This window comes from Limanda limanda, chromosome 8 (assembly GCF_963576545.1).
Source record: "Limanda limanda chromosome 8, fLimLim1.1, whole genome shotgun sequence".
Classification (NCBI taxonomy): domain Eukaryota; kingdom Metazoa; phylum Chordata; class Actinopteri; order Pleuronectiformes; family Pleuronectidae; genus Limanda; species Limanda limanda.
Window position 1 is genome coordinate 26,497,171 of NC_083643.1, and position 24,404 is coordinate 26,521,574.

General features: G+C 41.2%; 1 protein-coding gene across 1 annotated transcript in view; it reads left to right on the plus strand.

The window, feature by feature from the left end:
• Positions 1-256: 256 nt before the first annotated feature.
• asz1 (ankyrin repeat, SAM and basic leucine zipper domain containing 1) overlaps positions 257-24,404 on the plus strand; it is a 30,354-nt gene continuing 6,206 nt past the window's right edge. The window contains exons 1-10 of the mRNA XM_061077288.1: positions 257-364; positions 1,114-1,216; positions 1,548-1,670; positions 7,102-7,213; positions 14,103-14,214; positions 14,354-14,488; positions 14,782-14,900; positions 15,975-16,047; positions 16,528-16,584; positions 18,725-18,837. Of these exons, the coding sequence (XP_060933271.1) occupies positions 257-364; positions 1,114-1,216; positions 1,548-1,670; positions 7,102-7,213; positions 14,103-14,214; positions 14,354-14,488; positions 14,782-14,900; positions 15,975-16,047; positions 16,528-16,584; positions 18,725-18,837 (1,055 nt within the window). The remainder of the gene's footprint in view (positions 365-1,113; positions 1,217-1,547; positions 1,671-7,101; positions 7,214-14,102; positions 14,215-14,353; positions 14,489-14,781; positions 14,901-15,974; positions 16,048-16,527; positions 16,585-18,724; positions 18,838-24,404) is intronic.

Below are 24,404 nucleotides of genomic sequence, written 5' to 3' on the forward strand. Positions count from 1 at the left end.
GGGTTTAACATAACCACATAGCAGCAACAGGACTGGAACACACTATAAAGGTAACTTAGGGAGTTGTTTTTCCATATAAAGACAAATGACCACTCACCGCTATAGTGTAGTTAAACTTGACCCTTCCACGCGCGGCCATGTTGGTCTTGTTGTCTGAACTTTCGGAGCAGCACGTGAACACCCCCCCCCCCCCCCCTGCACCTGTGGCCTCTCCCGTGGTAGCATAGCAGCAGCTAGCTGGAGGCTAATCACCGAGATGGACAGCTTCATGGACAGCGCCTTCCCGGCCGGAGATGAGAGCGACGGCAGCAACGACGACTGGGACCTCGGCTGCAGCTCGGCCAAGCGGACTCCCTGTCTCAAGGTTCATTCACAAAACCACCTCCATCTTCTCCAAACACGGTTTATGTCACTTTACACAGACGGCCACGTTAGCTAGCTAAACCTAATTGCTGGCTAGCTTGCGCACAATAAGTAGCAATGAGCTGATGAATGTCAGCTGGTCTGTAGGTGAGACACGTTTTACAGTTCTCATCTCAATAAGTTGTTACCGTTTGGTCCACTCACCTGAAAAGTGAAAACTTTAATTCTGCGGAATATCAACCAGCCTCCTTTTATCAAACACATGTCACACACAGAATCCTTTTCATCTCTGTCAATTGTTAGCAGTTAAGTTTCTCTCACCGAACAGTGCAAATTACTAAAGTAACTAGTTACATTAACTGTACAGTATACTGTATTCTTGTCATTCGGTGTGATTTAGCACCCCCTTGTGGACAATATATATATTTAGTGAAGTTTGAATTACATGTACCTCTAGGCACTGCATAGAGTCTATGCCATTGACAATATTATAACACGATAGCAAGTTTAATTCAAAGTAAGATTCCTACTTGTTCTCCTTTACATTTGATTGACAAAAAGCCATAACTACCCCTCCTGAAGGACAGGAATGAGTTCTACCAAATATTAATAAGATCTCCTATTTTCATTCCAGCAGAATTTTACTCCCTGGAGCTCAGGGACTGAATTCACTAACATACATATGGCACATTTTCCAAACTCATTTAAGTATCAGTTTTGGTTCGTCTATTCTGGTTCTAATTTTCCCAGGATATGGAAGCTGCTGAACCGCATGCTGACGATAATGTGTCAGTGTTGAAAAAGGTCATCAGTAAAGGAGACACTGAGACTTTAGAGAAGCTGTTGGACAATGGCAAGTACTCTCTTTTTATGTGGCACAAATTGACAGTTGGCTTTAAATAAAAGTAAGTCATTATTGAAAATGTTAATGGATTTTTCCTTAAGTTTCTGTTGCTGTATCCTTGTTTTGCTGTGACAATTAACTTCGAAGCTGCTAATATATTGCATGTGCCCAATTCTTCCGTTTTTATTGATGTATCAGAAAGGTGGGAGTTGTCTTATTATTAGGCCAACATGATATATAATGATGTTTGAAGTTCAAACAACTTGGACATGACTAGATTTAGTTCTTATCTCATTTAAATTTTATATTTGACTTAATGTGAACCTCTTTGAATGAACAGGCATGGATGTGGAGACCAGGCTTGGCTTTGAATGGACTCCTCTCATGTGTGCTGTCAATGTGGCTAATTACGACCTGGCCAAGGTGCTACTGGACAGAGGCGCCAGCGTCAACTTCAGCAAAGGTCAGAGCAATATGAGTCACTGCGTTTGGGTGGGAACAAATTCGATGTATTTTGTAGTTGTGGTTGATACCATGCTATAGAAGTAAAGGCTCCACTGACCTCTCTGTGATCCTTCACCCACTACCTTTCAGAAAAAAAACCCCTAGCAGTCTGATTAGAAAACACCCATAACATTGCTGCCTTCCAGACGGATATGAAAAAGCCATACCTAATCCTCCTGTTCTCCTGACGGTCCCTGTTGCGTTGGTGTCGAGCTATTCTTCCCTGTGGCACCTTTTTTCAATTTCCTCACCTGCTACAGCCAAAGACCGGGGGACCAATTGGGCCTCTGCACCAATACGGTTCATCTGACATTACTTAATGGTGATGACGCCAAAGAGGAACTTGTGCAGAAACACACCGCTTATCCATTGAGTTGTTTTTAGTTCATGCACACTGCACCCTCATCCCAAAGCAGGAGAAATTGAAGGCATCTGTTGGATCAAGGTCAGTCTGGGTAAAACATGCAGGGGGGGAAAATTCTTGTTAACAAGTCTGCAACCAAGTACATACAAAAATATACAGTGCCGAAACTATGACTTGATTTTGTAGTCAGTTTCTGGTGAAAATATGGGCAATTGTCACTACTTTGCGACATATTTAACAATATTATATGTAGATTAAGATCTGAATGTTAGTTGTGATCCCATCTCCAGTGACATGACTATTGTGGGAACCATTGTTTTTTCTAAAATTATAAATAAGTTATTTTGTTTTTATTATATAAGGGTTATGCATCTGTCTGCTGTTTTTGAGTTGCAAAGGGAAAGAAAAGCAGATTCTATCAGTATTGCTGCTGTATCCCTTTCTATTTAAAGTCAAATAACGGAACTAATTGTCTAGAGGAAAGTTTGAGAAGCTGTATGTTGTAAACTGTTACAATTTACCACTCAACACTGCAAACTCATTAATTTCTTAGAAATCAACACGACAAAGAACACTGCAAATTAATTAAAGTATCGACACATTTATCAACAATTTACAGCAGATAACAGCATGTGTACGAAATAAAGTTCCACGTTATGCATAGAAGCAGCCATTGTAAACAGTATGCACAATACAAAGGGAAATTGAATTCCTTTGTGCACATTTTAGTTCTGTCAGACTAGACTGTAGCCAAGATGATAAGTTCAAGTTTGAACAACAAGTGGTGAAAGTAAACTTCTGTTCAGTAAAGACATTTTTTGCATTCCAGTCTCTTTCTGCTGCAGGAACAAAACATTATTTTGAGACCACTGCATTCTCAATTTTCTCGGGTATCCACTCGGAACCCCCCCTGTGGAATGGAGTTTCTTTCCTTTTTTTATCCAAGAGCGTGTTCTTTCATTTTGAGAGCATTATTTCTTCATTTCATGTTCCGATTTTGTGAGCCCTGCCCAATTGCTCAAACAGCCCCTTGTCGCGTGCCAACTCACTCTGCTGCTGCTCAAAATGTTTGTCTGCGCTCAGATGTACTGTGGCTGCCAAACCTCTTGTGCTTTTTTTGCAGTCTCTCAAATATGTAACATCTAGGCAGGCTCTGTAGGAAAGGTAGGCAATATATATGTTCATGTTATGTCATTTATGGATTTATAGTTTTCTGAAACAGATGTCATAAATTACATGAAGCTATTTGTTCATTAATAACATATTTGATTCTTAATTGTCTTAAAAACCCGGAGAAATTATTAGCATCTTAATGTGTACTGTGTCTTAATCTGCAGTAATCTCACTATCACATTGACTATTATGAACAAAGAAAAAACACATTTTAAAGTTAATCGCTTGGTTTGTGCTATTTACATTTTACTTTTGGATGAGGGTAGAAGCACATCGGGCACGGCTGCCTTGTGCTGACCTGAGCTCACTTTGCACTTTAACAATTAAAACATCACAAGTTATTAGGACCTGTCCAGTACTGTGTTTGTTTGATTCATTCAATGAATTATGAGGTATTCTTTCCCATGACCACAGTGAAAAAAATAGATTTGTGTGCTTGTAGTTCACCTGCCACACACCATTTTTCTCACAATGCGGTGTTCCTCCTAACTTCATTGTTATAGAAGAGGCGATGCCCCATTTATCCAGAAACACATACATATTATTTATAATAATACTGGGGGGATTGTTATACAGACTGGCCTACCCCCCACTGCTAAAAGAATCCTAGAGGAAATACAGCAGTATGCCGATTTGTCCGACCTCACTCGTTCTTTTGATCTGTGTCAGCGAGAGCCAGAGCTCGAGGCATTATGTTTTTTAGGTTGTTTGACCATCTGTCTGTTCGTCTGGAACACGTTGAGAGAATCCTTCTAGATTTGTCAGAAACATTCGCTTGAACTCAAGGATGAACTGATAGGATTTTGATGGTCAAAGCTTTAGGTTGTTGTCTTCACAAACACTTTGTGGATGTGATATCTCAAGATTGCTTTAAAGAAATGTCTTCAAATTTGATACAAACATTCACTTTGGCTCAAGGAGGAAATAATTGACTTGACCGAAGCAGTTTTTATAGGTTCAAACCATCTTTACTCATAGATGTTAATTGTTTTCTGTTTTAATTTGTTAGTTATCTTTTCTTTTGAGTTTTGAGCAAGAGGAGAGAAAATGTACACGTGAGCATGTTTTTTCTGAGAGAGGGGGTAGGGTTTTAAGGGAAGGTATTACAACGTCTGCACGTGAAATGAAAAAATTGTCCTATCAAAACAAAAGTTTTTATATAAAGACCGGAAAGAAACTTCGTACTGTCGCCCCTACAAGTCCACAAGCCCTAGTTTTGAACTACAGCACTAGTCATGCTGTTGATATCTGATGTCAATTAATTCTCTGACCTGACTGTCGTGTTTAAACTGTGTGTGAGTGTGAGACTGATTTCACATGGCGTCTGCATCTGACGCTTGAGGCAGGTGAAGGAAACAATTAAACAGGAGGATGACGTGTGGTAGCGTCCTGATGGCGTTTGTCCAGGTGGCGAGGCTATGCGGAGGAATGCATGATTGATTGATAACGGTCGCCATGCTGCTGTCACACACTCTCACCAATTCTCAGGCCACAGATTTATTTACACCAGTCCTCTGTAGACACAACCCAGGCTGTCTGGTTTACACCCACACACACACACAATATAAACACACACACACTTGCACACAGATACAGAGCCAAACATGCACAGGCTCCAAAACACAGGAATCCGCATAAAGTTGTTGGTGCCCAGGTACACAGTACATACACACACACACACACACAGAGGAAGACACACACACACAGGTTAGGAACTCACTCATTGGCAGAACAAAACAGGAATTGAGCACAGTGCCCCGCACGTCAGGCCAGTTTTATCAGGATAAGATAAGGAGACGACTCCTCTGAAATCACTCGGTCCTATAAAGGCCTCTACACTTCCTGATGCCAGATAAAAAGCTATCCATCTCTATCCCCGGGTTCTAATCCAGACTTTTGTCTTTTCTTTATTATAGTGATGTATGACTTCACTGGCATGAAATCTATGTAATCCTCTTCCCTTTTTGATTTGTTGCTTTGCTAAAAAAAAAAACAGTAGTGGATAGCTCATAGTTTTTTACATGTTCCAACAAAGCAAACCATACTCACCTAACTACATAATTCCACAAGGAAAACAGAAAATTTGACATTAAAGAACAGAGAATTGAGCGATAAGGATGAGAGGATGACCTCAAGTTTTCTGCTGAAAAACGGTGGATTGCTCCCCCTCACCTATGGTCACAAGCTCTAGACCAGGGGTGTCCAAACTTTTTGTCCCGAGGGCCACATACAGAAAAAAATACCAAGGACTGGGCCACTCGCGCCGCCACGCCCCCCTGCCCTGGAGTGGACTGTTGACAGTCGCGTCGCTCAGGGCGGAGGACAAATTTTTCCCTGATCTTTCTACACAGCTTTGTACACTCGTCGACCTGCAAACCGACGTCAGCCGAGATCTCCTTCCAGGAATTGCAAGTCATCTGCGTGTCCTTGTATTTAGTCAGTGACGGGTTATACAAGTGGTCATACTTTCAGATCTCTTCTGCCAAGTGCTCTTCTATTTGGTCCATATCCGTTCTTCTAAATCTTCCTTGGTTTCTGCCGGTATTATGGGGCATGAAACCGGAAATATTTGACTCTGGAAAGGATGTAGTTAGTAGACCAATCACAGCCTTGCTTTTACTTTTTTTTTTTTTTTTTTTTTATAAGCTATATTTTAAGACATTGATGCGGGCCAATTAAAAATGGATGGAGGGCCGCAGTTGGCCCGCGGGCCGTAGTTTGGACACCCCTGCTCTAGACAGTGACCAGGTCGCTGATGCAAGCGGCCCCAAATAAGATCTCTCCATTGGGTGGCATTTAGTCAGGATACCTCCTGGGAGCCTTCCTTTGGAGGTGTACCAGGCAGGCCCAACTGGAAGGAGACAGTGGGGTTGACCTTGAATCTGCTGGAGGGACTAGATTTCCCATCTGGCCTTGGAAAGCCTCATGATCCCTCAGGAGGAGCTGGGAAGAGTGGCTAGGGAGAGGGATGTTGGGTCACTATACCTGGCCAGCTCCATCCTCGATCTTGGCCTAGTTTGAAGTTATTCAAGCATTTCAGGTTTAAGAAGGCTCAGTAAGAAGTAAAAACATTTAAGATAGCTGTCACTGAACTATCTGCTTAGTGGACTTTGTGGCTGGTTTTTATTGCAAACTACTAAATTTAGTTTTCTATGCCTTCACACCGCTGTCAGCCAGTCCCAGCAGGCATTAGGTTGTCGGGTTGTCCGTCCGTAAATGCAATATTTTGAGAGGTACAAATTTTCACTTGGACATAAGGATGAGCTAATTCGATTTAGACGTCAAATGGCCTCACAAATCAATTTTTTTGGTTTTTGAGGGCAGATCTCTTGAACACTATTAATGAATCCTTTCACATTTGACTTGAGGGAATGTCTTCAATTTTGGTTCATACATTTACTTTGACTTAAAATGAACAGATTGGATTTTCGTCCCTGGAGGGTAAAGGTCAGGGTCACACTGACCTCACATCCCTGTGAATTCTCACTGATTAACTGATTCGATTTCCCTTCCTCTTGAATGTGATATTTCAACACTGAACCAAGGGAATTTCAGTTGTCACTTGGTCTCAAAATTAAGGGATTACATTTCAGTGGTCAACGTGATCTTATGAATATGAATCCGTGGAAAAACATTTATGTAAAAATATGTACACAGAAACTGTACTGTTATTGTGGTATTTCTAGTTATGTTCGCAGTTATTTGGTCCTGTTTTTAACCTACCTGTTATTGTTTCTCTTCAGTGATACTGGCTTTTTACCTTTTAAATGACCTTTTAACGGATTTTTTAAATGTTATTTAGCTTAACATTTGTGATTATGTTTTTAACACAGTGATTCATTCTTGTCCACAGATAATTGGACATTGCTCATGGCCAGCTGCACAGCATCTGCCAGTGAAGACGAGATCTCTCGCTGCATGGATCTTCTGCTGTCCAGAAATGCTGATCCCAACATGGCAGACAGGTGAGGCAGGGTTACAGATGTGTCTCAGGCCTAAATGTTTATGGGTTTTTCACCACTGTCGAATTTACTGTCACACCCCTATTGATGTAGGCCAAGGAAAAGCACTCCGGATTTGACCTGAACAGGGGAAGAAACAACAGAGGTGCTAGATCAAATTTCCTTTGATGACTTTCGTTATGTTTGGCTGCCATGTGGTAGCATTATGCACCACACTGCTCCATACAGAGCATATTTGTGTGTTTTTGTTTGGAATGTCCTGTTTTGGCATGTGCATGTACAGACGGGTATCAGACAGACAGACAAACAATCACACACAGTGTAAGGGGTGTGCAGGAAGGATCTTGAAAGCTTTTGTACACACTTGGATGGAGCCCAGGAGACATGGTTTTAGTACTTTGTACATCCAAATATCTAAAGGTTTAAAAACAGGCAAAATTTAGTTTTCCCTTTAAACATATATTAGCATCGCTGCTACATGAAGTTTCGGGCATGACTGCTACAGCACACACTACAGTAATAAACCATGCATATTCTGTTCCAATAACAATAAAAAACTTAGAACTAATGAGTGAAGGAGTAAAGCAAGTTTTGCAAATATTAATGTTTGTGACATAATTAACAGATAGACATTGAAATTTCAGTGAAAGACAAAAGGCGAACAGCAGCAAAAGAAGATGAGATTCAAGAGCTTTTGCTGATTCGGGCTGATTTTGGTTTCAATGTGCTGTAAAAAAAAACATGGCTTTTGTGCAGCTGAATTTAAACGTCATCTCATGCAGGCTCTACCCAGGTTTCACCCCTCACCTGAACATTGTTGTGAACTCGTCTCTTATTGGGATAATCTCTTGCTGCGTACTTCGTATGTTCATTCCAAAATCCGGAACCAATTGTACAGACATTTTCCAGGGTTCATTTCTGAAAATTGCTTCGGAAAGTTAAAGACGAAAACAAAGAAGAACACGTGGGAAAAATCTGGCTCCGTGTTAGATCTATATGTTGGCCCAGATCTAACCAGATACAAATGGTTAGCATTATGTAAATGAAAAATTGAAGCATCCATCCATTCACTCAACAGGACCTCATGCTCCGCTCAGCCATTCGCTGCCCTCAGGACCAGCTTTCTTTTGATAAGCACATACTGTAGCTGTACTCAGATTAGGCAGTTAAACGTCAAAAACATTCTGAAACTCCTAATCTGACAAATAAGAGTTTTATGTGGATTGAATGATTAGAATTATAAAAAGAAAAGCTATTTTATGTTAAGAGTGACACATTGTCAGAAATGTTCCGGAAACACTTTCAGAACATTGGCAGTGGGATCTGCTCTCTGACACCACTTTGGCAATTAATTGAAAATTGTCTATATACATAATTAAAAAATATTTCACTATATAAATAAATACAAGTGACTGTGATTTCAGCGATTTGATGTGTAATGTGGTTTCCTGTTCTGGTGAAAAACATGGAAAATTCCATCTCATGGAAATAACGAAGGGAGGTTATTCCGTGACATCTGTGGATACGTGCTTAGTCAAAGTGAGGATACAGCCCCCAGTGGCTTTATTTAGCTTCTACTAATTCGCAGCCACTCTGTTACTGCAAGAATGCCATTACATGCACGACACATAGCACCTGATGACACACACGTGACACACACGTTGTAGCATTAGGGAAAAATTGTCTCCTTCCCAGACAAAATATTTGAAGCAAGATAACAAGATGCAGGAGGATGCAGATGAGGAGAGATGGTGAGGAGGACGGACCAATAGCTGCCAACATTCAGAGCAAAAGAAGAATATGGGGTTCATGCGGGTGCAGAGGATAAACGTCCTTCTCATCGCCTGTTACGGCTGAATATGAAACCAGTGATTAACACCAGCTGCTCGTCCCTCTGTCGCTGTGTAAACACACATTCACTGTCAACTCTCAAAGTCCTACAGGAGCACAATGTGTATTCATCCACTCTGAAAGCCTCTGAAACCTAACTAACCTTACTAGTGTAAGCTTAGGGCAATGACACATCAGCACAATCTCCATTTGGGAATGTCAAAAATGCCATTTATTTGAAAGGGTAAACCTGATTTGACAGTTGTTACTTTATCTCTCAATGATGAGAAAAATGCTAAGTGCTTTTTTTTAAATTATTATTATTTTAACTGTTTTCACTCTTTAAAAAGTTATAGAAATGCTGAGTGGCAACTGGTATTGACACATACACACAGCTGTAGACCTGAGCTTTGAGTGCTAGTCAGATTTAATCTATGTGAAACTGAATTCCTTTAAGACTTGTGTAGAGTCTTGAAATCAAAACCTTCAAAATTATAGAAAAATGTGAAATTACTAACAGTGAGAGCCAGGCCTTCTGCAGCCACACGATTAGAAAGGCCAGTATATTACAGCTTGGAAAGAAAAATCTCCATTTCATGTCATGAAATGTATAGAATTGAGACACCTCAAGACTTTGACTTTCAGTTTGTCCGTGAAGACTTGTGACTTGGACTTTCCTTACATGACCTGAGACTTCTTACTTTACTAGTTTTGGGAACAGCATCCATGTGGAATATACATTAAGAGAATAATCCTCACTCCCTTATTATACGAGAGTAGGTTATTATCAGTGCATGCAACCAGCCGATAACATGCTGTCTGTGCATAGTTGACTCATTACATCTGGAGAGGAGGTTATCTTTTGGTCCGTGTTGTTCTGTTAGTAGGATAACGCCAGAGGTGTAAAAAGTACTGAAATATTGTACTCAAGTAAAAGTACCTTTACTTTGATGAAATTTTACTTAAGTACAAGTAAAAGTACCAATCTATAAATCTACTCAAGTAAAAGTAAAAAGTAGTTCATTTAAAATGTACTTTACGTAAAAGTTACTTAGTTACTTCCAACAACTTGATGGGGGCCGCTCCTATACAGTGCAAAAAAGGACAAGGGGTCATAAATCCAATCCAAAAACAGTTATTTTTAATTAAAGGAGATATTTACAAATTTAAGTGCAATGACATTTAACATGTCAAAGATTAAACATTTAACATGTCAACACAACATTTAAGAACTTTTGGGAGGACATGTCAAGACATGAACCACATGACAGCTAAAATAAAAAGTTAAAATGCCGCTGTCCCACTGCATATTTAAACTTTTGGTTAAACTTTGGTCCACCTTTCGAGCACTAGTCTACAAACTTCTTGTAGAGTTTGAGCAGCAGCTGATTTTCAAGGTGAGTAGAGCTCATCCGGGTTCACTTTGCAGTGAACAGCAATCCAGCACAGCTGAAGAGTCACCCGCAGGCGGCCGAGGCAGGTAGGCCAGTAGGCTATTCAGTTTCAGGCAGTGTTGTGCATGAACCCGTTCAAAAGAACGCGTTCATTGAACACGTTCATTTTTATGAGAACGTTGAACTGAACGCAACTTAATGACAAATAATCAATTTGAACGGTGAACACGTTCATATTATCTGAGGTCTAGCTAAAACGTTACGTAATGTTTCCTTCTCTTGAGGAGAGACACTGTCTAAAACGAATGCTTGCACCATGTCGTTGCGATCGTTATTGTGTTTATTTGAAAAGAAATGCAGTCTTACAGGGCAAAATACCGTCTGAAAGTTGCAATTCCGTTTTTCAACTTTTTTTTGGGGGGGGGGGGGGGGAGGCAGGAGTGAAGCTTGCATAGAGCACCAAATGTGCTAGGGCTGCCCCTGTGTAGCACAGTGATTCTCAAACTGTATGGTGCGCCCCACCATTGCGGCCCGGAGGCATAACAGGTGCGCGACCGGGAGGAGAAAATGCGTGGCGGATCTAATATTATAGCCGAACTTATGTTTTGACGTCCGCATCTCTTTAACGGCGGAGCAGTAAACAAATCGCTCTTTCGCCGTAGCCAGGGGTCTGCAACCCGCGGCTCTGCAGCCCCTCCGCAGTGGATCCCTGTGCAGTGTTGTGCCTGTCGCGCATATTTTTCACGAACAGTGAACTTTACGATCAGTTTTCATATGTTGAATGTGCACGTTAGGGAACGTCATCCACTCTATGCAGCATCTACCACTGCAGTGACAATTGCCTTGCGCCCTGAACTATGTTTTTGTTTTACTCAGTAACGGATGTAATTTTCAATGTAGCGAAGTACAATACTTCGGTTAAAATCTACTTGAGTAAAAGTAAAATTACCCATTTCAAAAACTACTCAAAAAATTACAAAGTACACGAAAAAACTACTCAATTACAGTAACGTGAGTAAATGTAATTCGTTACTTTACACCTCTGGATAATGCTAAACCACTCAACAGATTTACATCAAATCTTGTTGATCTAAGTAAGACCCCAAGAATGTTGTTGCAAATCCGGATCACTACCATTTTAGTTATTATTTTGACGGTCAAGATATAATACTTTTGAGTCTTTTAAATATCGACATTGTGAGTTTAAGATTCAACTGACATGATTATAGACTGAGATGTAGTGTGATTGCTTTGGAACAGTGAGTCAAGTGTTTTTTTTTTTTTAAAGTAATTTTTCATGCAACTTGGACACCACTAAAGATGTTTGCGCTGATCTGTCTGCACATCGATCAGCTGTCTGTTTGGGAACCAGCCTTGACTCACACTCGTGCAGGACAAACATGCTGAAACAGTATCTGAGTGACCTTGGTACCTGTCTGGCATTAAAACACCCCCTGGGAATTTACTGTAGCACTGGACACACAGAAATGAATGACGCTACCTAACCTGTTCGCCTGAGTCAAAGAGGAAGTGACTGATTGGTAGGCAGAGACGAATTGCTGTACAAACCCAAAGCCGTTCGTTCATTTGTTTGAGTTCACATAGAACATTACCGTTTGATTTCTTGGAATATGTCATAGAATGATGTTGTTCTGCTGTGACGGTGTTTAAAACCCACTGATGCTCTACATCAGGGGTTCTCAAGCTTTTGCAAGCTGGGCCCCCCCAAAGCTTGTTAGGGGTAGTTGGAATAAAGAAAAAGGCTGTGCTAGGCAAAGGTTCCTAACAAAACGAACAGTACACAATGTAGACAGGGACAGCACAGAATAGTATTCAAGTGCTGGTGTTTTGTTGCAACACAGTGTATGATTGAAGATGTAAAGGTAGGTGTTAAGGAGAAAAGGGCTAGCTGCAGTTGGAAGAAGTTAGCTAGTTAGAAGGCTAGCTCTTGGGGCTACGAGCTTTCTAAAAAGACTGTGGAGCAATTACTCCTTAGATTAGGTTACGAATAGGCCTACTACACATTTTGAAAAACAGTTTATAAAGCAATGAATAAAAAAAAAAAAAAAATTAAAGTTTTTACTTTATTTTTTTATTTTTTTCTCTGTGTAACATCGCGCCCCCCCTGGAGCGTGTTCGCGCCCCCCCCACTTTGAGAACCACTGCTCTACATGGATTCTACAAGGTTTTTCAGATAACATTGCTACAAAAGTAAACAATTCTAATCGCCAACAAAGTAATACAGATAACAGCAGTTCATCCCAACTCAGAAAGACAAAGCAAACAGAAGGCATGACTATCTATGGGATTAAGGGTGGGTTCATGTGACAATTATTGTGAACCATGAGACAAAAATGTATCAACTGTAAAATAAAAATATAACATCTCTAGCTATGTACATATATATATTCGAAATAATTAAATATAATAGATTTATAGGCATTTTCCATCGGTGTGTTAAAGTATCTCGTTTTATTAGAGATCCCGTCAGACATAACCTTCTGGTTATCAGAAATGCTTTAAAATTGTTGTGATGTAATTATATAATACTTAAGTATCTCCATATTTAAATGGGACTTATCAAAAACATCAATCACAATGTTATGGCTTCTCGACTTCTCCTAAAACTTTTACTGCTTCAGAAATAGACACATTCACTAGCCAGTGTTAGTCCATGTATTCAAAGATCTGTTAATCAATTCCCCTCTTTCTTTGTTTACATGTGAATTATGGATTACCCCTTTAAATATCTCATTTTTTCCTCTCTCACATACACAGACAGTAAAAGCAAAGTGATGAATTGCCCCTGGACTTCCCTAGCTCATTAAACTGATGTACTTTTCTCACCTACTGTGTTTGAGTCAGAGGTGATAAGAAGTACTGTAGCAGAGTCAGTCCTTGTTCAGGTAGAAGCAAGCGCATGAAGGCAACAGAGGAATGATTATTAGTAACCATGTCACAGTAGTTGGCTGTTTAAGGATATACATGTGTTTTTGTGTAGTTTTAGTAAAAACACTCTGTTTTTGTGCTCAAAGAGTTATTCAACTCAAAAACTACAGGATCAAATACTCTATAGATTGTAAAAACTAGACCACTAGATTGAAATAGGTCTGCTGGGACCACTTGTGACTGGATCTCACTTCCCTGCTATATATGCAAATAATAACATACATCATTCCACTTCACAGAGACCAAATGATATTGTTTTTACCCAATCTGACTATATAAATGAGTGAGTTTGTTTGTTAGTCTACTTCAGCCCTTGATGGTCATAAGACATCAACGATCAGCCTACTGGGATACATGTTGGTCTGTTCCCCATGTCTGACATATTAGCCCATAATAGACTTCCATAGACGTATCGTATAGATGTATCTGTGAATGTATGAAAGGTGTACGGTTAATTTGTTGTGATTATTTTTTTCTGTGACCAGTCATTCTGAATGTGCTGAATCTGTGTTCCAGAATCTAGATGAACATATGGTGTTTGCTGCTCCCTAGTGGTCTCTCTGTACCATTACGTCACTCCTTTTCAATAATTTCTCCATTTCTTCGCCGTCTTTCCTCAGATCTTTCATCTTTTCTGTCATCGTTTGACATAATTTGAAATCCATAGTCTTCTCCTAACCTTTTCTCTTTTCTGCTTCCTTGTCTCATGTCCTTTTTAGGTCACAAATGACCTGTCTGATGCTGGCAGCCAGGGACGGCTACAGTAAGGTCATCAACCTGCTGGTGTCCCATGGGGCAGTCATCGATGTCCAGGATGGCAATGGATACACGGTGTGCTACTGTTTTTTTTGTTGTTGTTTTTTTTGGTCAGAGCAGGTCCCTTCATGGGGAATCTGCAGGTCGTGCTGTAGTTCTGAAAGTGCTGGATTCATTAAACTTGTTATGCAATAAATAATGCAAATATTTTCAGGCTTTGTCCGTAGCAGTGCAGTATGGCAGAGAGGAGGCAGTGCTGAAGCTCCTCCAGCTGGGAGCAGACAAAAACATAAGGAACAATGCTGGCAAAAGACCTGCTGACCTGGCCGTGATCTTCAAACATGCACAGGTATCCCAAGTACTTCTATTTGAGTTTTTCTTCAATGTATTTAGACACCAGATATTAGAAGTGTATCATTTCAAGTAATTACAACGCTCTAGGAAGTCAAATGAATGATTAGGGGATTTGTTACATTTTTTCTTTGATTTGTTTAACTAATCTTTTTTTTAATTTCAGGAAAAAATTATTGTTGGTGATTTAAGTATGTGTTACGTATTTTGCATCTTAGCCCACTGTGAGTTAAGTGCTTTTGCTGATGTCTTTCAAACATCTCATACTCTAACACCAGTGTTTGTCCACAGATAACAAGGATCCTGTCCTCTTCATCGCATGTCTCAATCGTTCAGCCCTTCAGCTCCATGGAGGAGACCTTGTCTAAATTATTCAAGACCAACTCTGAGCCTCCTTCTTCTGAGGAAAGGTAAGGTGGGATGGGACTTGCACTAAATAGCTTTCTGGAGTTCTGGACTTGTGGTGAGGGTTGCATTAAAATGGACATAACCATCCTGTTTAAATAGGTTATCCAGGCTTTTTGCGCATCACATTTATGAGTCTGCAAGACCATGTTGTGGCCTCAAGTTACCAAAATATGCATGCAGAGAAACTAATTTAGACCCATATACTGATACTGTGGAAAAATAACACCTTATCTAGGTTTCTGATGACCATTGGCTAGTACAGGTTGTTGTCAGAGCAGTATTGCATACCTCCCTGCAGCCTGAATACTTGTTGCCCCCTGTTGGATTTTCTGTGAAGCAGCAGTGCCTGTGCAGCAGGTGTTGTTGACCCACTGTTCAACCAGACATAAACAATAATAAACCTCTTGCATGAATGTTTAGTCTATTTGGGCACACCGGAGCAATTATCATCAGTCAGAAGCATTGTGTTTGAGCATGTTTGGCACCAGGAGTCACAACCTGTGGGGCTGTAAACATTATTACTGTCTATTTGTCATGTCAGCTACACAGACGCTATATCCCAAGTGATGCATTTCACAAATTTTGAATGTCTTGGGACGAGGGGCTCATTGTATGCTCGCCATTGACAACAGTCAGACTGAGTTTAATCTGTGGTCACTCTGATGTGTCTGAACTCAGTGACGCTTTAGTTGCACTCGATTCCCAAAATAAAAATAGCTGTCTTTTGTTTTTCCCGACCCCTTCTACAGGAGGTCAAAGGTTCAAGTCAGGAACCCTGGAGCACAAATTTTTTTGCATTTCTTCCTAGTTTTTCCAGGAGAGGTGTTTCAAATCCATTTATAGCCAAAAGTCTGAAGTCAGAGCAAAATATTTCACAATGTGATGACAATGGCCAGGATGCAAGTTAGCTGATGTCTGGGAAGTACTGTAAGTCCCGGCCAGAGCACTAGTGGCTCCTCTACTGTTACAGCATTTACCCCTCAAGTTAGTAGAGATACTGGTGTTTGTCTAATTCTCATCCCAGCTCATTCATACTGTGGAATAAGTCAAGATTTTCAAGACTCTGCCCTCCTCAGTGTAACCAAGCTTGATGAACTCGGGATTCTCCTACACGGTCTTGATCTTGGCCACCTCACTGACATCATGACTGTAAGTACTGGTTGCATGCGATAATATGACTTCAGTATCATGTATATTTTAGTACGCACTGCGCCTGTCACTGATGTTCGAGATTTCCAAAGTGGTGAGCAGAAATATGCTGTTAAGCTAAGTTCAGTGTTGTGGGTGAGATACAGTGACCCCAACTGTGTTGAACACAGCTGCACCATGGACAGAATGGAATTTTAATTCTTAGGAACGTGTCATAAATTGACTCGCTAACATATTTCACACAGCGGTTCATAGTGGATCCAATGTGTTGGATTGACTTGGCTTGTAATAAACTGAGGGTCAGCCCAAGTTTTAGGGCCTATCTGATAATGGAGGACTGAGTTTGATTGGTACCAGTAGATTGTTTTCATTGTATTCATGCAGGTATATCTGTTTCAGGTGGTGGGCTCAGGAGCAGCTGCAGAAGTTTTGATTCGGTAAATGCTGACTGATGTTTTCTTTTTCTTACTCGATGCATAGGAAAATGACATCACCTGGAACTGCCTGTTGACCATGGAGAAGGAGGACCTAGAGAAGGTAGAGGACGACAGTAACATCTGTGCGTCTGTCAGCTCTGTTGCTCTTTGCTAGGCTTGACCCTGAAACAGTGTCTGTGTTAGTGTTGTCACGATACCAAAATTATGACTTCGATACTATACCTGCCAAAATATCACGATACTCGATACTTTCGATACGATGCCACAAATACGATACGATACCACAAATACGATATAATACTGGTATATTTATCTATGATAGTAATAAATAAAACATCTGTAGGGTTCCCTTTTTTACCAGCTTGTTCCCGCCCAGCTTTTTGAACACTTAACAAACGGTATTCATATTAGTATTAGCCTACAGCAAGATATTAATGAAAACTACATGGTGACATCATAGCATTGATTATATACGGCTATGCAGGCCTGTTGTCCGTATCTGACTATATGACTACATAGTTATTTTCACAAGAGTTACATAATTTTACAGATGTGTGTTTGAGGTGAAAAAAAAGTAAAAACATGCCACCTGAGTGAGCGAGTAGGGGGGCGGGGCTCCGGGGCCTGTGTGTGTGCGCGCTGCCTGGGCGCGGGCGCGCGCGCAAACGCACACGCACACACACACGCCCACTCCTGTTTTTTTCATGCTGGTCTGATACGATGCTGATTTGACAAATGAACGTGACGTTCCAGTTCAACATATGAACACTGCACAGGGAGCCACTGCAGAGGGGCCGAGGAGCCGCGGGATGAGACTTGTTTTGCTGCTCCGCCGTGAAAGAGATGCGGACGTCAAAGCATTAGTTCTCGCATCCCCCCCATTTATATAGCGCTTTTCTAGTCTGATGAAGACCACTCAAAGCGCTTTACAGTACAGTTTCACATTCACACACACATTCATCTACTTGCAGCACTTTGTTATTCTATGGGGGGCCGTTCAGGGTTCAGCATCTTGCCCAAGGACACTTCGGCATGCAGATGGTTCAGACTGGGAATCGAACCGCCGACCTTCAGGTTGGAGGACGACCACTCTACCCCTCAGCCACAGCCGCCCTGCAGCGAGGGGCGGGGGTAGCCCCGCCCCTCGCAGTCAATGCATGCAGGCAGCGGGACAGGGAGCGGAGCAGAGAGTGCGCTCTATGCCTACAATTATAATAAAGTACCGGTACTAAAAATATGCTAAACCGCATCGTTTTTAACGTAAGGGTACCGCGGTACCTTTCTAGTACCGGTACACCGTGCAACACTAGTCTGTGTTTTCAAAAGTTCAAAAGCTTATTATTTGCCTCATATCGTACATTGCTGCAGTGCCTCTTTTTAACCACAGTCTGAATTGTCCTTCTTTAGTTCTTGGCCTGCCTCCCAAAAATTCAGTCTGTTCTGATTGGTCAGCTGAGCTCCTCTTTTTGTTTGACTTTTCAAAGCGTGTGTCCCTTTACGACTGCTGCACACAAGAAGATTTTCAACTCTTGACTGTTTTAAAAAAAACCTGGGAGACAACAGACATAATGACAGATTTAACCAATTTTTTTATCCTATAATCTTCAGAACTCTCACACTAGATGATTTGCCCAGAATATAAGACCACACACTTGCTGTTTGGTGGTTGGCATTACCGCCACCTTCTGAACTGGAAAACAAACTGCAGCGAAAAAGATAAAAAAAACTGGACCTAGTCATGACTGGAAGGTAGCAGATAATCGGCACCGACTGACCTTCCCTGTGAAACATCCCGGCAATTGTCCGTCCTAAATCAGCCCGATTGTCCTTGAGTGTGCCGCAGTCTTTACACAGAGGCCTCCTCCTCTGATTGGCTGTAAACACAGCTCTATAACCACAGTAACAACAGCATTGGTTCTGCTGTGGGATTAAGGATATAGAAAGTCACCTATGTAAACAACAAACAATGTTACAATGGACTTAGTAGTAACAAAGCAGAATGTGGGCACCTTCAAACTAAATATTAGTAAACATAATCTTCAAATCTGTCATAAGAGGTAACAAAGAAAAATTAGGTTCTCTGGTTTGCTTGCCCTGGTCCACATGTGGGACATTATGTCAAAAGCATATCGCAGTCAAAATAATGGACATAAATGCACAATGTAGCTGTTACAAATAAGAATACTGAAGAATACATTTGTCACATATTTCTGAACTTAACAGATTTTTCCGTTTGTCAGATTGGTATCACAGACCCGGTGCACCAGCAGAAGGTGCTTAGTGCTGTGCACAAGATGGACTTGGACAAAGTGGACCTGGACACTATAGACACACTGGGAGCTACAGACAGTGGGTAGGATACCAACTCTCATTGAACAGCAGGCCTGTGGCAAGTAACACAAGTGTGTGCTCAACAAAACTTCAAGGCCTAAGGCCCGTTAAAAGGCTCTCAGTGAAAACTCCGAATATGTTTGAGTACTCCTTTTCAAAACACGTATTAATAGATTAGAATAACAAATAACCTGATCAGACTTTACAGTCTCTTCACCTGACCTTTTGTAGGTTCCATACAATCTTAACATAAAAGCATTTTAGTTGCCTGTGGTAGGACATTTGTAGTGTTTGAGAATTTGTACTGTAATTTAAAGTCCATTTATTGGTTTAATTTAGCTAGGAATGTCTGATAAGCTGTCTGTAGCAAAAAAAAAAGAGTATTCAACAAACACTCTGCACAAGCCAGAAAGAAAGTTGACAGTAGTAGCAAAAATTTAAACACTTGTCAGCCACACACCTTAAAACCTTCCCCGCATCCAGCCCTCCTCCATCTCCCTGTAATGCTCCATCTGTCCTCCTCCCCTGAAAGTCATCCATCAGCCCTATGAGCATCTCACTGTCCTATCTCCGTATCCCCTCCCCCATCGCTGTAGCCAAGTCTTGAGCCAGGCCCTAATGGTTTAAGCGGAGCTGTAAAGATTTGTAAGGTGACAGGCGATGAGAGGTTGCGATGAGCCCGCGGCGTGGGCCAAACGGAGCCGTTTCACTTCACTTCATGAATCCTCAGCAAAACTGGACTAACAAGCTTCACCACCCTCGCCTGCTGGACGAGCAACAGTCCAATCAAATGTAGGGCAGGTTAAGGAGAGAGATGAAAGTGCTAAACTCTTAATTAGCACTTTCAGAATCTACACATAACACCGAAAAATGGTAATTAGTCAAAAATTTGTTTACAAAACATTTTGATTCTTCAGGGACCTGTGAACATAACTTTGACATACAAGGTGTTTCCATTTTGATACAGTTAGGTCTCTGTCACCTAATGGCAGTGCACCTGATTGGCCCTGCACCTGTCAAGCTGTGTGCTGGAGGGGATTCTAGTCATGTCCATCAGGGATTCTTGTAAGAAGGTAGCTTTTTGGAATTCTTAGGATGGAAACCCCAGAGCCTATCGGTGAAGCTAAAGCTGAAGTGACAAGTAAGTCATAAGTGTTGGTTTTCCAAGGTGCCGTTTGAATCAACAGTTGTGTAATGGAAGGACAAAAGGAATACAGCTACTGGATCCACGGAAATAGAAGGACCTGGTTGTGAGAGGGGTTTGGGGAGGGCTTGAACAGCTTTTGGTTGGCCTCAAAGACATTTTGGCAAATCATAAGACAATTCAGGAAGAACAGAGAGGGACCTGAAACTTGGAGAACTGCTGACCGCGACCGGGGATTTTGTGGATAGTTGAGTACAAATGAGAGCTCCTAAATCCAACTGAAATATCACATTTAGCAGATCCAGTGTTTATCACATGGAGCAGGCTTTGTCCATCTCTCTGGCAGAGATAACGGAGGCAGTGGGAAGTCATGGCAAAGGCAAAGCATGTGAGTGGTGAACAAGATTCATACTGATATAATTAAGACCCTAGATGTTGTTGGGTTGTGATATCTTTGTAAATAGGCTTCTCTGATGCCATCTGCAAAACACTGCCTATCTACTGCTTTGTGGCTTCTTGATCCAGTCCCCTGAGTTTGCACTCTGGCTGATAGGATTTGAATGTTTTTAGTGAGTAAGGTATTAACTTTTTTCTAGCTTTTCATTGACAAAATATCAGCCAATATAGTTTGTCTACATATTTTGAATTTATTGGACCACGAATTTGAACATTTTTCACGATGTCTTGTAGCTAAGTATGAAGTGTTTGTGTCTTGGAAAAGTTTTTAGACCAGCTTTCCAGTTCAGGATGCATGAAAAACACAAGTAATACTACTTTTTGTTCCATATATTAATATAAAAGGGTGTTGGGTCAGATGATTCCTTAACACTGCTGAGAACCACTTTCAGATTTTTAAAAGCCATATTTTGTTTAAGGAACCCATTTCATTGTTTTCTCCAGTCAGACATTATACGCCATGTCCTAATAAAAAACTTAGTCAGCAATAGAAATGGAGCCACAAGAGGCAATTCTGGGCTCAAACCAGCCAAAATTAAAGCTGTCTTCATCAGCTAGATTAATTCTGTTTAACGAAGGAGAGATCACAATCATACCTTTGGTGCAGTGCATCGGATTTGGATGTAATTCTGTGTGCATGTGAAGTAACAGAGTATCTTTCAGACATGTGTTTAGTGTTTGTGGTGCCCCTTATGTGTCAACCTTAAAATGCTTTGGTTGGCCTGTTTCCAAACACTCACTGAGGGTCTCTACCAACTTTTATGAAGACTGAAGTGATGTTAATGTGTCTGATTTATGGCTAATATCCTTTAAAGAGGTCTTTTCTGTAGAACAAAAAATTGGCTTGACAAATTTAACCTCAAACTTAATAGTATGAGCGACTGAAGCAATCTTTATTATTCCTGAGGGGCAATTTGTTATACAGCTAGCAATCAGACAAACACAGACAATCAATAACCACACTGGTGATACATACAATATCAAAATCACATACTCATTATAAAGACCAAAGGCAGCAGGGACGAATTAGCTTTTAAATCTGTTCGCCCTGCATTTAGGTCAAAATAATCTAAGACAAGAAGGAAGCAACACAAATTCAATTAAAAATGGATGAAACGAAATCTTGACTGAACCTTCTTCAAATACCTCATCTTATGAAGATGAAGAAGTTAAGGCAGTGTCGTGCCAATGATTTTGCTGTACACTTTAACAATCTGTTAGATTTTTACTTTGTCTATAGAGACAATAACACTTAATTACTGCCTTAATTACTTGATTACAGAAAGCAATGATAGATAAATAAATAATCAGGGCTCAATTCTAACTTTTTACGTTGGGTGCTCCGCAGCCAAAGCTTTTCAAATCTGGCTGGCAGTCTGGCTGGCAGTGGCAAGAGGAGAGGCCGCAGGAGCTGGGGGAAGCTGTCCTCTTATCCTGCAAGCTTGGTGGCTGGAACCAATCAGCTCCCTGGAAACAAACCTACACACTCGCATTCAATCATCCACTCAGTCATTGAGCCAGACACACCTGAAGCATATCAGACACAAGCATCAAAGCAGAGATGGAGAGAGATCCACACCACAGGCACCGTAGATAAAAGCACATAGACTGATGTGAAGAGCATTTCACACAGCCTCACGGTCGTAGACGTTACTCCGTATTGAAACTCCAGACTCTAACTCGTGACGTTACTCCTACATTGGCCGACTGTCCTGCTAAAAATTGAGCAAACATGAGGACGGTGTAACTTACCGTTCATAAACATCCTGTTGTTACCAACTGTAAATATGTGGCTTCTCTTCTATAGCTGAATCCAAACATACCAACGTGTCTATCAGCTTTGTTTACCATCGTCAGTGCGCCTGAATTAGACCGGTGATAGGCCTGGTCCCCTGTCAATTAAAAATGGCGTCAGCCAATCAGGAGGGGCTCAAGAGGCAGGTGAAAACAGCCTGTTCTGTCTGCAGCTCCAGAGAGAGGCGGATGAGAGGACATGGAAATACAAATTGCATCAGTTTTTCTGACTTTAAACCACTGATATATCATCTTAGGGGACCAATACCTCAAATTCAATCCCAGAAAGTTGTAAAATATGGGCCCCTTTAAGTGTAAAGTGAGGGCAGGTCAGCAGGAGTGTGGAGCGAGGACACTCAGACAGAGACTCTGACACGGTACAAACCATCCGCTGCTTCATGATCGAGCTAATCGTTTTGCTTTTTCCGGTCCGTGGTGAAAACCCTGTAATCCCTTTTTGTCGCCACTGTTCGTCATGTACCGCCTCTCCTCTCTCCTCTCTGCCTCACTGTCCATCTGTTTGTGTGTGAGTGTAATCTCCGCAGAGGAGACGTGATGAGGAAGCGACACAACTCTCTAAAACACAGGGACAGACCAGCTAAATGTTTGATGCACCAGTGCGACCAAGATATTTTTTTTGTCGCTCATCACAGATTTTTGGTCGCATTCTGGAGCCCTGATAATAATAATTACTCACCTTTACTGCTTAAACACTAATAATATTTTTTGCAGTCATTGGTAGTCAATGTAATTGAAAATAAAGTTATTTAGGTCCTATAGTCAACAGTTGCTGTTGTCCTACAATACTATGCAAAAGCTTTGTGGCGGTAGTTTGTATTATCAATTAACAGAGACACTTCCATGATGTTATGGTGTGATGGATAAAAATCTAAACATCAATAGTTCCTAAATGTGCTGCATAGCATTGTATGTTTTAATACAACAGAGAGGAACTTGTTATGAACTTGAAGCCCTTGTAATGAGGAGAAGTTGAATGGGCTGAATTTTTTTTTTTAATTGATTTGAATTTTCTTCTGTAAATAAATTATTACAAAATGTTTAACCACTAGCCGCACTACAAGGCAAGGATTTTTAAGAGTAGAAATGTGTCCTTAGTATCTTGTGCATGTGTGTATACACACAGGTAACCTCACTTGGTCTTGCAGATGTTTCTCGCTCTTCCACTCATCAACAGTTGGTGGCGATAACGTATCAAATAATGTAGCAATGTGGCAACAAAGGCATGAATGAGACTGCCTGGATGCAAACATCAGCTTCGGGAAATGAATTCAACATTTTCATTAGGGCCGGCTGTGGCTGAGTGGTAGAGCGTTCGTCCTCCAACCAGAAGGTTGGAAAAAAAAGTGCTCCTAATAGAATGAATATGAAGTCTGTGTGAATGGAAAACTTTAATTTAAAGTGCTTTGAGTGGTCATCAAGACTTGAAAAGCACTATATAAATACAAACCATAAGGCTTTTTTCGTGAGAAACCATAATTTAAAACATAACTATGTTTACCAAAAATACTCCACCTGTCACTTAGAGAATTGCCCTAGGTAGATTTAGATCATCCTGGGACATTTACTCACACTGACACCTCCAAAGGAAGTTGTAGAAGCAACTGAAATATTACTGCCCTGTAACGGCCATTAAACATGTTTGTACTGAAAGTAAATGTGTATCACTGTCCCCTCAGCCCATTGAGAAATACACTTGCTGCTGGAAAAGAGCAGGTATCCCCTGTTGACTCTTGCTGGATGAATATAGTTGACAACAAAGTGGCAGACATGCACCATGTAGCAGCATTTCCACATAACATAATGTCTTCTCCATCTGCAATCCCCTCAAGGATCTTCCCACCGGGGGCCCATCATCACTCTCTGCTCCCTAGATAAACTAACAGCAGGGAGAAGGGAGGTGAGGGTGCAGCACAGGCTGACTGACAGTGTTTACTCGCCCCTCTGACAGAGTGTGAGGAGGTCTGGGACGGCTGGCTGCCCAGTCCCCTCACACAGGGAAATGTACCATTTAGATAAGAGCTATCAATATCCCACAGGACCAGGGGATGGGAAGAGAGGGACGGGAAGGTTGATGAATATAATATCTAATTATTTAAGGTGGCTGTTTTCAGGGAGGGATGACAGCCTGAGTTAGCAGGGGGAGCAGGCTCGGCCACCTGCTCAGCTGTCTGTAG